The sequence below is a fragment of the Sceloporus occidentalis genome, unplaced genomic scaffold, assembly GCF_023333645.1.
Source record: "Sceloporus occidentalis isolate IW3139 unplaced genomic scaffold, rSceOcc1.0.p SCAF_1, whole genome shotgun sequence".
NCBI lineage: Eukaryota > Metazoa > Chordata > Lepidosauria > Squamata > Phrynosomatidae > Sceloporus > Sceloporus occidentalis.
In genome coordinates this window covers 193292144-193308947 of record NW_028316981.1, presented here as the reverse complement: position 1 = coordinate 193308947, position 16804 = coordinate 193292144, and the positions used below count along the sequence as shown (strand labels likewise).

Here is a 16804-nt window from a genome sequence, read left to right as displayed (position 1 = left end):
TATTTCTCTTCCACATTAATGTCTCTGCTGAGTCATCTTGGTGCATCCACCACCCCTGTCATGTGTTGTAGAGGGTTTGGGTTTTGAATTCTAGGATATACATGGAGTTCTGACTAGGCTTCCACATCCAAGGGGGATTAGAATGCACCTTAGAATAAGCCCAAAAAGTACTACATGTTGTAAGTGTAAGCTGGGAATGATGGGAAAACTGACTTGAAGAACTTTCTTCTTATTCAGGAGACCATAACAAGCTTCCCAAGGGCCCGCAGGGTCTCTCAGGTATATTGGGATATTGCAGGTTGAATGGGAGGCCAAAACAGCCTCTTTAATGCTCTATAAAATTTTAAGTAAAACTTATTTATTTCGCTTGCAACCTAACTAATGTTAATGACACTTCTGTTTTAATGGAACTGGTAGTGCTTTCATGAGCAAATAGTTCTTGTCTTACAGGCGTCTCCAGTCTAGATCAAACTAATGACTTGGATCCAAAGATACTCTAGCATTTGTGCATGTGTTCTGGCTTACATGTTAAGAAATATTGCTTGCCTACCACAAAAAATATCCCCAAGAACCATCTTTCTCCGTGATGAGCAGTGCAGTGTAGTTATTGCAGCTGCAAAAGAATATATTTTTTTCTATTTCCCCATCTCACTTGCATGCATACTCCCTCTTCTCTCTCATACATACAACCCTCTGTCTGTAAGAGCGGGAGTGCTTTTGACTGTATGCATGAGGCTTTGACTCCAAGTCATTTATTTGAAATAAATCATTTACAACTATGAACCAAAATTCCAATCTACAGCTAAAGTGTGATATAGAGGTGATGTATATTAATGGGCTAAATCCAGTATTAAGCCCAGCTAGTATTAGACCCATTGAAATAAATGTATTTGTCACAACTAACTCCAATCCCATTGATATTAGTGGGTCTTAGGTAAGATTAACATTTGATTGACCCATTGTTTGTATACTTATAGATATCAAATGTACATGAAATGATATCATTTTAAATTAGGTTATTTTCCTATTAAGGAATGATTTGTTATCTCCCTTTAGATTTTGTTACCACTGGTGAAGACAGATCACTCAGAATCTGGAGAAGAGGAGAATGCACGCAGACAATCAGGCTTCCAGCTCAGTCTGTTTGGTGCTGCTGTGTGTTAGACAATAGAGACATTGTTGTTGGAGCAAGGTATCCACACTTTGGCACACTGCCATGCTGTCCCACAAATCTAAATATGCAAAACATGAAGGCTTGAGGGTGTGTGTGTGTGTGTTTGTTTGTTTGTGGTGTGGTGGCTAGGAAAACACTGGCTGTGTTCAGATGTACCATTAGATCTGAGTGTAGCACCCTCTCTATTCTGGATTTCATCTAAGGAAGAAATTGAAAATTGCAGAGCAGTATGTCATTCTTAGTCTAAACTAGTGGTTCCCAAACTTTGGTCCTCCAGCTGTTTTGGAATTCAGCTCTCAGAAGCCCCAGCCAGCTTGACCAGTAGTCAGGAATTCTGACAGTTGAAGTCCAAAACGTTTGGAGGACCATAGTTTGGGAATCACTAGTCTAAACCATGGGGAATCTTAATTATGATTAGTAAAAACAAGCCAGTTTCTTCCAAAGGAGGAGTTGTGTTGTTAATTGTCGTCAAGTAGAATGGATTAATAGATTTGCAGGGAAGATATCTCTATCTCTGACTTTTGAAGAAGTGCAGGATGATGTGAAAAGCACCAAGAAGTGAAATAATGAACAAATGTAATTACTTCTTTATGTAATGAATTCTTTTTCCCCTTCCATCAGTGATGGCATTATCAGAGTGTTTACAGAGTCTTTGGAGCGCGCAGCAAGTCTGGAAGAGATTCAAGCTTTTGAAAATGAGCTTTCTCAAGCAACAATTGATCCCAAAACTGGTGATTTAGGAGATATAAATGCTGAGGAGCTTCCTGGTAAAGAGCATTTGAATGAACCAGGTAGGAATCTTGCTTTCTTGGCGCTTACCTTTCCTCACAGTAACTTCCTATTTAAAGCTAACATAGAACTTTTTGCATGCTGTAATACTGTAATTGCTATATAATTCTTTTTAAAAATACATGCCCATATAATTGTTTGCTCTACAGACACTGTTAACTCTAATGGAACCTCTTGAGAACTAGAAAGTAAAGAATGCTCCAAGATCCTATATAAAGCTGTCTGTGTACTTATGCAGGCTGCTGGGAAGGGAAGACAGTGGTGGCCAGCCTGGCAGTGGTGTGAGAGAGCTTTCCTGATATATGGTCAGCATGTGGCTATTTGAGTTGGGGAGGAGGAGCTGTGATCAGGCATTGGATGGCAGTGGTTGCACTGCTGAGTGAACCATATGTAAAAGAACATATTGCAAACCTATTTACACAAATTAGGAAAAGGCAGGGGACAGCTAGTGGTCCAACAGGATTTTGTTGGTTGATTGTAGAGATATGATCACATTGGCCCTGATGGCACTAAATTTCTCTTCAGCTCGTGCACTCTAGTGTAATGCATATGAATTACTGATTTGTGCTCTTAAAAATCCAGCTAGAGACAGAAGTACATAAAAAAGGTTAATAGCATCTTGGGCTGCATCTGCACTGTAGAAATAATGCAGTTTGACACCACTTTAAGTGCTGTGGCTCCATCCTATGGAATCCTGGGATTTGTAGGTTTACAAGGCCTTTAGCCTTTTCTGCCAGAGTGCTGGTGCCTCACAAAACTACAAATCCTACAATTTTGTAGGATAGAGCCGTGGCAGTTGAAGTGGCGTCAAACTGCGTTATTTCTACAGTGTAGATGCACCCTTGGACAGAAGTGTGACATCAGCAAGGCAAGGTTGTATTAGGAAGTCTAGTGGAGCCGCAACAGATCTCTAGTTCTGCCAAACTGTTTTAAGTTTTATCAGAAGATAGTGACATGGGAAATGGCTTCTTTGCCCTGTACTGTGTGTTCTATGGCTCTACATTCATCACTTTCTGTATTTTAAGGTATTATATGGATAGATCTATTTTGTCCTTTCTTAAGTGTTATAAGCGTTTCAGTTTGCCACTGCCTTACCTGCTTGGCTGTAATAGACATGTGTTTCCTGGCATTTGCCAGAGCATTTCCTACTGCTTCTCTGTCATTTTGATCTGAGAAATTTGCCTAACACCTTGTGAAAATTCCCCACCCCAAACATTTTAGTATATACTGTAGTTTTTCCACCTAAGTCAAGGGTGGGCAATTACTTGGGGGCCATGAGCCAATTTGCCCTAGACCATGGGCTGTATTGTCTCAGGAACCCCAAATACCCCTGTTTTCCTCTGCAGTCACCCTCAGAAGTGACATCACTTCCTGTTGTTTTGGGTTCTTATGTGCTTGTGAGGGTAGGTTGGTGGTATTTTGACATGCATTCACATGTTTTGGGGGGTTCTGAGTGGTTTTAGGGCAAAAAATACATCCGTTTTTAAAAATTGGGGAACTGGTGGTTCCCCAATTTAGGGCCCACAAAAATGGATCCAGAGGCTGTATGTGGCCAGCGGTCTACACTTTGTTCACCTATATGTATTTATCTATTCATAAAGAGCCTTGTTGAATTCCATAGGCCTTTCTAGCATACCAGTTTGCCCAACACTGCGGGAAGTGTTCTCAAAAAGAGTAGGCTTGGAATCCAATCTTAAACATGATTACGGAAAAATGAAAGCAACAGGGTTGCTGTTTTCAGGCATTATTAGAACATTGGTCTTGTTTACTCTTTCTAATTTGTTGGGTTCTTGCCCATATTATTTCTTACTATTTATGTGTTAGGTGTATGTCCCACCTTTCTTCCAGTGAACGTCCTTGCTCCCCACTTTATTCTCTCAACAGTTCTGCGAAGTACGTCACAGTGTAAGAGAGTGCCTAATCCATGGTCAACCAAAGAATTTCATGGCTCAGTGGGAACTTATATCTGGATCTCCTAAGTCCCGATACAGCACATTTAACTACTACACAACACTGGCTCTTTTAATTCATTTTAGATGGAGCCAACCTCTGACAAAACTTGCCTTTAGCTCTTGTACTGAGTCTTACATGTAATAGTTCATGCTTAGTTCCCCCCTCCCGCCCCACTTTCTGCCTTGTTGCTCTTTCTGCTGCTGCTTCATTGTTTCTGCACTAGGAGTCACTATTTAGCTAGTATTTGAAAGATGCTACAGCCAGTCCCAAAGAAATAGGTTTTTATTCCTAAGAAACTCAGTTTGAAAATCCTTGCAGTGATGCATATCTGTAAGCAAATGGCACTTTAGATGACTTTTAGAAAGGATATTATAAATTCATGGAGGAGCAATCTCTATGTGGCGAGAGCTTAATAGAATTGCACCAACTCTGTCTCAGTTGAAATTGGCACAAAGCAATGCACATCAACCACCCCCATCTGGTTTATTAAAATGCCACAAAATTTGTCAGTGGTAAAATTGTCAGCTCTCAGCAAAGAAACCCTGCACAGAACATGGAGGAATTCAAACATTTGTGGGGAATTTCACTATGGCATGGTGGCGCAGCCCTTACTGATATTTCACACAATTCCCTAGTGGTCCTATGACAATAGGTACTGAAAGCTTGCTTTTTTGTATTTATTTATTTTTAATATTTTCAAGCTGTGGATGGTTGAATCGGTGGGTGCAGAATCCATGGATATGGAGGGCTGACTGTAATTCCAATTTCTGAAAAGATCACTCATGCATAGCTTAAAGCCTCCCCTCTCCCTCCCCCAATATATCTACACACCTAGATCAGGGTCAGAGTACTGTACTTACTTCTTCAGGAGAATAATTCTGTAAAAATATTGTTTCCAATCTTGGAAATTTGCTTCTTCTACACAATTTTTGAAAATCTATTATGGCTTATTTTTGAGTGGAGAAAACCTACTGAAGTTAGCATCTCTCAGCATGCCATTTTATTTTATTCTCTTGGCGTTCTTAGGTACTAGGGAAGGACAGACGAGACTCATTAAAAGCGATGGAAAGGTTGAAGCTTACCAGTGGAGTGTTAGTGAAGGCAGGTGGCTGAAAATTGGAGACGTTGTTGGCTCATCTGGAGCCACACAGCAGACGTCAGGAAAAGTTTTATTTGAAGGAAAGGTAAGTATTCTTCCATTCCTAATGCTTATCTAAAAGTCTGCTTGCTCATCATATTCTTGCTGTTTGCTTTGGCTTTGCATCACAAACAACCATTTATGTATTTTCCATATACAGGAATATGACTATGTTTTCAGCATTGATGTGAATGAAAGTGGACCTTCCTACAAGCTTCCATACAACATCAGTGATGATCCATGGCTGACTGCATACAACTTTCTTCAGAAGAATGATCTAAATCCCATGTTCCTGGATCAGGTGGCCAAATTTATAATAGATAATACCAAAGGCCAAACATTGGGGCATACAAACACTGACTATTCCGATCCTTTCACAGGTAATGAAAAGCACTAGCTTTTCCTTAATCTTTTTTCAAAATATGTGTGTGAGAGAGTTTCACTTCTTTATGTGTTTTAAAAGACGTTGGATTGCTTATACAGTGCGCCTGTGTCATATGCGGGTGCCTTTTAGGTGGCTTTCAGCTTATGCTGAAAGCCGCACGACGGGGCGTGCGTCATGCATGAGCCCCATTATTTTCAATGGTGCTCAAGCTTACACACTATTTGCCTTATGCGGAGGGGTCCGGAATGGATCCCCCACGTAAGGCAAGGGCACACTGTACTACTTATTGTGCTGTGAAGCACTAAATGAGCTTTTACACTTGAGCACTTCAAAAATGGTGTAGTGGTTTGCAAATTCAGCACTTCAGAAGACCTGGGTTTAAATCCTTGCTCAACAGTGGAAACCCTTAGTACAAAGGAAATCTCCTCTGAATAACTTGGCAAGAAAACTCTATGATAGACTCACCATAAATGGAACTTGACTTAAAGGTGCATGATAACAATAATAACCAGGGATTGGATGGTCATCTTTCAAGAGTACTTGTGTATTGATTGTATGGCAGGGGACTGACTAGATGGTACATCTGGTCCCTTTCAACTATGATTCTTTAGTTATCTAGTTAATGTCTCAGCTTGAACTTAATATAAGAGATACTCTGTTTTAACAGAATGAAAAACTGTTCCTTTCCTGGGTTTGTCTCTTTATAGGTGGAGGTCGCTATGTTCCAGGTTCTTCTTTGGCATCCAGTGAAGGACTTGCAGCAGATCCATTTACTGGTATTACTTATCTAAAAGCTAGCAGATATTTTTGCATATGTAAAGGAAAAATAAACCTTGGAATTTGCCTGCGCCATCCTTGATGTCAGGGAAACACTCTACAATAAAAATGGAGGGACTTGGTCAGGGAGAAAATGGAAGGACGTGGTCAGCAAATATATACATACTGTTCTCCTCACCAACTGTTTAATTCATTTGATCTTTGCATTCTGTAGAGCTGTAAAATGGCTATTGGGGCTCTTTGAAGGGGATCAATTCAGGTTCTAATTTTTCTGCAAGACTTCTGGTAACTAAAGGTGCAGTCCTATATGCTTCATGGTGGACCAAGATTGTTACTTGAGAAATACATGTGTGTGAGAAAGTATCTATGTATAAACCCTAAGGTAAATCTTGCAGGACTCTGTGAGATTCACTTTTGAAACATAGGTTTTAGGTTGTAAGTTTGCTGAGGAATACTTTAAAATAATAACTGTACAACATGAAGTGTGGATTTCCTGTGTAGATGTCAATGTTTTGGTCTGTTCGTATTGCTTTTAAAACATATTTTATACTGGAGTTTTGACATGAACATATAATTTAAGTTTTTGCTGTTCATCTGTTTCTAGGCGCTGGTCGCTATGTCCCAGGTTCAGCATCTGACCCTGCAACTTCTCTCAGTGGAGGAGGTAGGTGAATAAGATTTCATGCATTATAGAGACACTGTGCTACAGGTCTATATAGGTTGAGTCTTCCTTATCTGAAATGCTTGGGACAAGAGGTGTTTGGGATTTTAGATTTTGGGGGGATTTTCGAATATACATACATAATGAATTTACAGTGGACCCTCTCCTTATGCAGGGGATCCGTTCCGGACCTCCCCGCATAAGGGAAATTACATGTATGCTCAGGAAACAATGGGGCATGTGCATATGGCGCACTGCGCACACCATTGTTTATATTCTTGCGTGGCTTCCGCATAGGCAGAAAGCCGCATGTAGTGTGTCCGTGTATGGCACGGGCACACTGTACTTAATTTGCATATATGTACATAATGAAATATCTTGGAGATGGGACCCAAGTCTAAACACAAAATTCATTTGTATTTCATATACAACCTATACACTTAGCTTAAAGGTAATTTTATGCGATATTTTTTAATTTGTGCATGAAACAAAGTTTGTGCATGTTGATCAGAAAGCGAAGGCCTGACTTAAGCCACCCATGACATTTTTTAAAAAATATTTCAGATTTAAGAATTATGAATATGGGGGACTCAGCTTATACTGCAGCCACTCAGTTGACCTCTTGTATCCCAAGAAAAGTAGATGAGTGGCAGTGTTATTTCCTTCCCCAGTTTTCACAACCAGGATCATGCATTTTTCTTTCTGCTGCTTTGTCTGCTTAGCTTTCTTTATATTGCAACAGCTGTGACTATTTTATCCCCTACCCCTTCATGCAAAATAAACTATCAAGGAACTGCCTGCAGAAATCAGCAGCACAAGCAAGTGATGATGCAGTTTGCCACTGAAGTAGCAGAAAACATACCAAAGATGAACTGTTTCCTATTACTACTTCAGCTTAACCTAATAAAAGTGCTAGAAAACTGATCCATGGGTTTGGGGTGGTAGTAGTGTTGGAAGATTTTTGCATTCTCTTTCCCCCTCCTTAGATAGATAAGGAATTCCTGCATGCAGACTCCCCCCTCATTCAGACTAACCATGAGATTTAGGTCACTCCGCCTTTGGGACTAACTGACATTCTCTCAAATTATTTCTTTGGAAAGATGGTGAAATAAATATTTTTTTACCTGAACTATTCACTAGCTAGATTAGGATATAGCTTCTATATAAATATAGATTAATTTGAAACTATAAACTACGTGCTTATTGTTTTTCGCAGCCAGTCTCAGTTCTTAGGAAAGCATAGTTAGACAAGAGCACATTTCTGCTACTGTGCCGATTTAAAGCTAGACCCAAAACAGGCTTTGGTATTTTTGACATTTAAATATTTGCATCAGCACATCTAGACTCCTTTTTAACATTGCCTGAGAGGAACGATCCAGTGTCTCTTGTCTATCCAGGCTCTGAGTTTCTTTTGTGTTTTCAGGAGAAGAGAATCAGGCTCCTCCATCAGGAGTCTCTCTTAAATTGCCCAGCTTCCAGTGCATGTGCAAGAAAGATGCCTCCAACCTCTCTGGAGTGCAAGTGACTTATATATTGATCGGTAGAGGGAGGAGGATCAAACTTGTCCAAGAGGACATCTTAATTGCCTTTCAAAGTGCCCAAGTTGAAAGAGGAGGAGAGAGTGATCCAATGTCTCCTCTGTCTCCAGCTAATGGATGTCTTGTATACTTGGGGTGGGGTGCAGATTATTCTTACGGGTGAAACAGACCGCCCCTTTGTGCCACCTCCAGGCAGCTTGGTAGCACAGTGTTTACATGCCGCATGCTCCCAAGCTGTCTGGAAGCCTCTTGTCTGTTTACACAGGGGTGGCTTCATGATGCTCTAGCATTTACACACCACAAACTGCCAAAACATTATGAAGCTAGCTTCTGGGTGTGGTGTGGGTGGAAAAGTCAGCTTTTTGGGGCCGTGTTGTGCGGTTGTTGCGGCCCTAATTCAGCTTTGGAAGGGGCAGCTTCAAGCTGCCCCTTTTGGCCATCTATTTCACCCCTTACTCAGCTGTCAATCGAATAGTTTCTCTGGTTTAGTAGAGTATCCAGTGAACTTAAATGCATTTTTAAAGTCTGCTTCTGCTATCCTTTTAAATAGCTTCATAATACAACACAGTCAAGTAATACTTCTTTACGGGTATATGGTGGAAAACAAATTCTCTAAAGTAGTAACAACTGTCAACCTATTTGTTACCCTCTTCTCTTTTAGGGACTGGTGCCTACAAATCAACTGCAGCAAAAGCTGAAAATATTTATTTTCCAAAGAAAGAACCAGTTACTTTTGATCAGGCCAACCCTGCACTAATACTGGGTAAGTGTACTTAGTAGCTTATTGAATGCCATTGTCAAGACACAGTTATCCTTCAATTACATCAGTCCTGTTAAACATAAATTTAATACCCTGTCATTCTCTCTCTCTCTCTCTCTCTCACACACACACACACACAACTTTTACCTTGATTACCGATCAGAGAACAAAAAATGGGCAGGATTGATTTATGTTTAATATAATACAAATTATGGCGGGTTACAGACCGCCAAAAAATACGTATGGAATACGTATTAGGGTTAGGAAGGGGCGGTGCTTCCGCACCCCCCTAACCCTAGTACGTATTCCATACATACAACATGGCGGCGCCCCTTCCACATGGGGGCCACCATGTTTACGTATCGGACGCATAGCGTCCAGATGTGTCGCGGCGCCTATGACGTCGCGAATGCACCAGTGGCGCCTCACGACGTCGTAGAGGCGCCGCAAGAAGGAGCTCCTTTTTTGCTCCGCGCGGGAGCCGCGTGGTGTGGCTGCAACGGCTCCCTCATGGAGCAAGCGGCGGCAGCAGACCGCCGCAAAGCAGCGGTCTGTAACACACTTTTGTTTACAGAATAAAGCAACCACTTGTTTATTGAAGTATAAAATATTGTTTTGATACTCCATTAGTACTGGAGTAATGCTCACCTTAGAGTTGCCATACATTGGAAATGACTTGAATGCACACGACAAGGCTAAATATGTTATACGTGCTAAATATGTTATACATACCACACCAGTGATAAGCTGTCAGCCCCAATCCCTCCTTGGTAGCAGTTTTGCTATGAGGAGGGACATTAAAAGTACTGCCTGCTTTCCCCTTTCTATGCAGCTGGAATAGATGAGAAGGGGTACAAACAATGAGCAGCAACCTAATCATGGATCTCTCTTGTGGCAAGTGGATTATTGTGGGTAATAATTTTGTTCTTAAGGCATTGAAAAGAAAGTTTAGTTGTAAGCTTGTTGGTTTTTGCATTATGAGATTTTAATGTCTTTGCCATCACAGAGAGAATAGTGAAGTTCACCTCTGTAACTTGAGAGCCTGGTTCAGAACCTTGATCAGGGAGGAATTTAGCTTGCATCCTGGAGCTATTCCCCCCCAGTACACATGCTCCATGCGGAAGTCTGTGAACACAATTGAGCCAATTTAAGATGTATTTCTTTCCCATTGCATGTAACTTTAGGAGCATAGTGGCAGTGAAGAACTTCTGTCTATTTCTCCACAGCTTAACTTGTGTTGTGACCCAGATAGGTCCCTGAAATAGACCTAAAGCTACTAATTTAATTCTAATGTTGGAATAATTGTTTAGAAAAATGTATACATTATTAGGCTTCAGTGATATAGTGATCTGTGTAGTTAGTGTAGTGTAGTGGTTTTAGTGTTGAACACAGGGAGACCAGGGTGCAGCCATGGACTTTGGAGAAGTCATAAATACAGAACACACTGCAGAAATCATTCAGCTTCAGACTGCTTTAATTTACATGGCTCAGTGCTAGGGAATTCTGGGAACTATAGTTTTGTGAAACATTTAGCCTTCTCTGTCAGAGATCTCTGGTACCAAAATAAACTACAGTTCCCCAGCATTCATTAGCAGAGAGCCAGGGCAATTAAAGCAGTCTCATACTGGATTATTTCTGGAGTGTGTTTTGGGCCGTAGTCTCCCAGCCTCCTTTGAATAAATCCCTTCAAGAAAATCCTAGGAAGTTAAATAATAATAAATAATAAAAGTTTTATTTTTATACCGCCCTTCCACTGATCAGGGCGGTGTACAACATGTTAACAATTACTACAGTGACATAACATTACATAACACAAGCATAGGAAAATAGCAAATAACAATGCAATTTCAATACAAAGACAGCATACAATACATGATAAAAATCAATACATGTCTCAAAAACAGCCAATATTACATAACAGCAATAACATATCCAAACAGAGTTAGCCCAGCATTAATAACCAAACCCCAAGGCAAAGGGTGAAGGAAAAAAAGGGTCATTCCCTAATAAACAAATTACAAAACCCCTACACAACCCAACAAAATTTAACAGAAACTAATAATTCCCGTTCCTCCACCCAAAAAGGCTTCCCACCCGCACAGTTGGGTGGTACTGGCGCTGATGGAGATTGCGCCTCAAGTCCTTGGGCCGACCAGGTGGAAAGTGCGGCCAAAGCCCTCCGGGGCGTCCTCCGGCGGCGAGAGAGTCCTCCGGGCCGCTGCCCAGATGGAAAGAGGGCGGGCGGCGTCCTCTTCAGGGAGGCCGGTGAGCCGGCTTTGTAGGGGCCGCTCTCACCGGCCCCTCCCCTTGGGAAAACGCCGCTCGGCGGCGAGAGAGTCCTCCAGGCCGCTGCCCAGATGGAAAGAGGGCAGGCGGCGTCCTCTTCAGGGAGGCCGGTGAGCCGGCTTTGTAGGGGCCGCTCTCACCGGCCCCTCCCCTTGGGAAAACGCCGCTCGGCGGCGAGAGAGTCCTCCAGGCCGCTGCCCAGATGGAAAGAGGGCGGGCGGCGTCCTCTTCAGGGAGGCCGGTGAGCCGGCTTTGTAGGGGCCGCTCTCACCGGCCCCTCCCCTTGGGAAAACGCCGCTCGGCGGCGAGAGAGTCCTCCAGGCCGCTGCCCAGATGGAAAGAGGGCGGGCGGCGTCCTCTTCAGGGAGGCCGGTGAGCCGGCTTTGTAGGGGCCGCTCTCACCGGCCCCTCCCCTTGGGAAAACGCCGCTCGGCGGCGAGAGAGTCCTCCAGGCCGCTGCCCAGATGGAAAGAGGGCGGGCGGCGTCCTCTTCAGGGAGGCCGGTGAGCCGGCTTTGTAGGGGCCGCTCTCACCGGCCCCTCCCCTTGGGAAAACGCCGCTCGGCGGCGAGAGAGTCCTCCAGGCCGCTGCCCAGATGGAAAGAGGGCGGGCGGCGTCCTCTTCAGGGAGGCCGGTGAGCCGGCTTTGTAGGGGCCGCTCTCACCGGCCCCTCCCCTTGGGAAAACGCCGCTCGGCGGCGAGAGAGTCCTCCAGGCCGCTGCCCAGATGGAAAGAGGGCGGGCGGCGTCCTCTTCAGGGAGGCCGGTGAGCCGGCTTTGTAGGGGCCGCTCTCACCGGCCCCTCCCCTTGGGAAAACGCCGCTCGGCGGCGAGAGAGTCCTCCAGGCCGCTGCCCAGATGGAAAGAGGGCGGGCGGCGTCCTCTTCAGGGAGGCCGGTGAGCCGGCTTTGTAGGGGCCGCTCTCACCGGCCCCTCCCCTTGGGAAAACGCCGCTCGGCGGCGAGAGAGTCCTCCAGGCCGCTGCCCAGATGGAAAGAGGGCGGGCGGCGTCACCATCAAGGTTGACTAGAAAGGCACAAAACAATCAAAATTGACTTAAAAGGCACAAAACAACATTTATAGTGATTTCATAAGCTTTTATTGTTTTCAGAGAGATCACAAGAGCATTCAAATTAAGAGCAGGGAGAGAGTCTATACAATAATATGCATGGACAACTCAGGAGAAATATTGATACTTAAACTACTTTTAAAAAATCTTATACAAGTATTCTTAAGAATTAAGAACATAGGAAGCTGCTTTATACCATACTCTGACCTGCAGTGGCTTTCTAAGCCTCAGGTGGATTTCGGTTATGTGCTGATAGGGGACTGACTCAGAACTTCTTCATGCAATGCATATGCACTTACCATTGAACAATGGTTTGATTTTCAGAAGCTTGGAGCATTAAAAATATTACTGAATTGCTTTTAAAACGTCCTATTTTCAAATTCCATCCTAATCTTAACTGTGCTTTAGTGGTGGTTTCTTTCTGATAAATACACTTGGGGCTGTTCTCTTAAGTTTGGTGATTTTATCATAACTGTTTTAGATTTCAAGATAGGTGAAATAAGGTTTGTCTCTTGCAATGCTGCAGCTGACAGTCATGGAACAGCACAATGCCATATATTTTTATACAAAAACCCCCCATAAAAAAACTCAATAGCACAACCACTTGATGCAAAATACTAGCTCACTTACAAAATACTTTTTTAGATGCAGTGCAACTGTCTTATAATCTGAGTGTTCCTCATTTTTGCAATTTAGACATCTAGGTATAATCACATCCTAAACTTAATTAAATCAAAAGTCAGCAGAAGTTAATGTAGTACAGTAGGCCCTCCATATTCACTGAAGTTAGGGATGCAGGATTTCTGTGAAAGCGGAAAAAACACAAATAAAAAAACACTTTAAAAAACAACTTGAAAGAACTCTCTAGGAATTTATAGGTCCTCTAGTACAACTCTCTGGTCAACATCCACTGGACGTTGACCATAGAATTGTGCTGGAGGACTTACAAATGCTTAGAGAAGTGTTCTCTTTAGGCATCTCTACATTTTCCAGAAACATCTGACAAAAGTTGGCCACAGAATAGTACTGGAAGACTTAGAGATTCCTAGAGAGTATGTATTAATTAAATCTATGAATAATCAAATCTACAAAAGTGAAAGCCACAACTGTGGGGGAATGACTGTATTTTCCTAAAAGAGGAAATGCATGGATGTTTGCACTGAGTAATTTTAAAACATGTGATGTCATACAGGTAAATTGAAAGAACTTAACGGAAGTGCACCTGAAGAGCAACAGTTAACAGAAGATGATTTAGGTGTCTTGGAAAAGATGCTGTCTTTAACTTGCAATACCTCTATGGAAGCAGCACACCAACTACTCACAGCACACCAAGTGCAGACTCTGTGGAAAGCAGTGAACTGGCCAAACGGTATGAAATAGATGCTGGAGACATGTTTTGGAGTGTTGCATTATATGAGTGGAGAGCAGCTTGATCAAAATGCTGTCCTTTATGAATTGGAAGAAATTTACACACCAGTTTCTTCATTAAGTGTGTTGTACCTCTTGCAACCCTTATGAATCGCCTCATTTTGGCCTGGGTGGCATGCAGTTGTTGTTTTTAATGTTTGCATGAGTTAATATAAATAAGAAATGTTAGTGTTCCTGAGACATTTCCTAATATATATGTTATTCAGCTTAGGTGAACATTTTCAATGAGAGTTACATCATTTTACCCTTGGGAATCTCCCCCCCCCCCCTTTACATCCACATATGGATGCCCCCCAATGTAGTTTACTTTGTTTTGTTTATTTAGTGTGTATTTTCATTTGCACGTTAATTTAACATTTTATAAGGAAATAACATGCGAACAGTTTTATCTAAGTAGATTCAATACAGTGCGTCCTTTGTTTATGTGAGGGATCCGTTCTGAACTCCCCCGTGTAAAACAAATAACACATATACTCGAGCCCCATTTAAATGAACGGGGCTCGTGCACGCCACAGGCGCGCACCCCATTCATCTCTATGGGATGCGCCGCCCCTTCCTCCCAGCATAGCTTTCAGCGTATGCTGAAAGCCATGTAAAGCGTGTCTGCGTATGACGCAGGCGCACTGTATTTAACTCAGCGCATTTATAAATTTTAAACATAATATTTTGGGGAAGAGGAGGAGGATGAGAAGGGATCAGAGTCTCCAAATCTTGTGTCCCCCTAGAGCAGTGGTTCCCAAACTGTGCCCTTTAAGAGATTTTGTACTTCAGCTGCCAGAACCTCAGCCATGTTGACCAATAGTCTGGGATTCTGGGAGCTGAAGTCCAAAATCCCTCAAAGAGCACAGTTTGGGGGCCACTGCCTTAAAGCAACTGTCATGCTATCTGCCCAGGGGTCCAGCCCCACTGTTTGAGAACCACTGAGTGACATCTCTACTGAACATAATAAAGAAGCGCAAAGGATAATAGTGTAACTGCATGTTTTTGCTTGTTTTTTTTTTAGATATTGTTTTCCCAGCACTAGATATCCTTCGGTTATCGATCAGGCATCCCTTTGTGAATGAAAGCTTCTGTGGTGAAAAGGGTGGCATTCAGCTGTGCAGCCACTTGATAAAATTTCTGAATCCAGGAGGAAAGCAAGCCAATCAGATGCTGGCTCTTAGAATTCTCTGCAATTGTTTTATCCATCCAGTTGGCCAAAAACTCATGATGTCACAGGGGGACTCAATAATGACGCAAGCAATAGAACTGAAACTGAGCAGCAATAAGAACATCCACATTGCACTAGCCACCTTGGCTCTGAACTATGCTGTTGGGTTACATAAAATTAATAACATTGAAGGGAAAGCTCAGTGCTTGTCAGTAATCAGCACAGTCATGGAAGTTGTGCAAGACCTTGAAGCTGTTTTTAGACTGCTTGTAGCCCTTGGGACATTAATCAGTGGTGATTCGAATGCGGTTCAGTTAGCTAAGTCTCTAGGGGTTGATTCTCAAATCAAAAAGTATTCCTCTGTATCAGAACCAGCTAAAGTAAATGAATGCTGTAGGTTTGTCCTTAACTTGCTCTGACTTTTTTTTTTAAGCACCTGGAAGTCTAGTACTATGGTAACGCATTTTTTCCACATTTTACAAAAAATGAATAAATACTGTGACTTGACTATCTGGACATTAAATGAAACAATCTAAATAAAATGTTTTTGCACTGATTTGAAAAGTGTTATCCTTTAAAGCTGACATGTGTGAGAAGCTGTTGTGAAGTTTGTCTTTGATATCTTTGGAATGCTAGGACTAAAATTTCAAAGGAGAAATCAGTAAGGCAGTTGCATTTAGCTATGTCCAGTGACATAGACACTGTTAGGAGAACATATTCACTCTCCTTCTTGTCACTACACATTCCCCTGATATGCTGTGATGGTTTGCAAGAACGCTCAGAGCAGACTTCAGGTCATGTAGAGAGACGCAGGGTTTAGGGGAAGTCCTGTTGTACAGTTGGAAATCCACTTGGATAACATAGAGTTCACAGAGACTGTTTAACAATAAGGTATGTTAGCTTAATTTATACAGGTTGAGATTCTACCTTGTAGTCAATGGGAAATAACTTTTAACACATCTATAACCCACCATGAATCTCATTGTTAGAGAAAGGCAGGATATAAATTATATAAATATATAAATAGTGGAGGTTCAGCAAAACCCTTTCAGTGAATTATAAAAATGCATGAGAGGGCACCTGCCAGATTGCCCTGATGGATGACGAATACAGATGATGTGCAACTGCTCAGTTCTCTTTCATGCACTTAGGTTGATGTAGTCCCTAAATGAATGCCAGCCATTATCTTTATTTTAGGAGGAAGTATAACAGTGACCATTACAGTACAGTATATGTGTGGTCTTCCTGATGTCACAGGACTGCAGTTTCCATCAACTTGGCAGCAAAGCCAATGATAAGTAATACTGAAAGCTGAAATCTTTAGGGCCACAAGGTACCTATCTCCAAATCTAAAGTATAAATACTGCTCATTCTTCTAGCTTTTTACATTGTGAAGCATTGCACCTAAGATGGTCCAGGCTTCCTGAAACAAAATAATGCAAAAACTTTTACTTTACCAGCTTTTTTACTGTTTTACTTTATCTGATTATAGAAAAAATAGGATGATGTCTGGTATGCCAGGAAAGCTGTATTTTGTGTGTTCAGGTGTTCCATGGGCTTTTCTTTTTTAATTGTCTTTCTGTAAAATGTTCCTTCAGAATACATATGGCTCTATCTTTCTCTGGATTCAGTGATAACCTTCCCAGTGTTGAAGAAGTGCAATGTTATCTGCAGCCAGCCAGATTGCAATAATAACG

The 16804-nt window shown here is 42.2% G+C and overlaps 1 protein-coding gene across 3 annotated transcripts in view; it reads left to right on the top strand.

Moving 5' to 3' along the window:
* Window positions 1-15663, top strand: part of PLAA (phospholipase A2 activating protein) — a 35322-nt gene extending 19659 nt beyond the window's left edge. For 2 of the 3 annotated variants that reach the window (XM_089488031.1, XM_089488016.1), the window contains exons 6-14: window positions 1057-1192; window positions 1796-1965; window positions 4943-5100; window positions 5215-5434; window positions 6147-6215; window positions 6821-6880; window positions 9077-9178; window positions 13722-13898; window positions 14961-15663. In XM_089488031.1, coding sequence (XP_089344157.1) covers window positions 1057-1192; window positions 1796-1965; window positions 4943-5100; window positions 5215-5434; window positions 6147-6215; window positions 6821-6880; window positions 9077-9178; window positions 13722-13898; window positions 14961-15526 — 1658 coding nt within the window. In that variant the 3' untranslated portion in view covers window positions 15527-15663. The remainder of the gene's footprint in view (window positions 1-1056; window positions 1193-1795; window positions 1966-4942; window positions 5101-5214; window positions 5435-6146; window positions 6216-6820; window positions 6881-9076; window positions 9179-13721; window positions 13899-14960) is intronic. The other variant, XM_089488023.1, reaches the window with a different exon arrangement.
* The last annotated feature ends 1141 nt before the right edge of the window (window positions 15664-16804 follow it).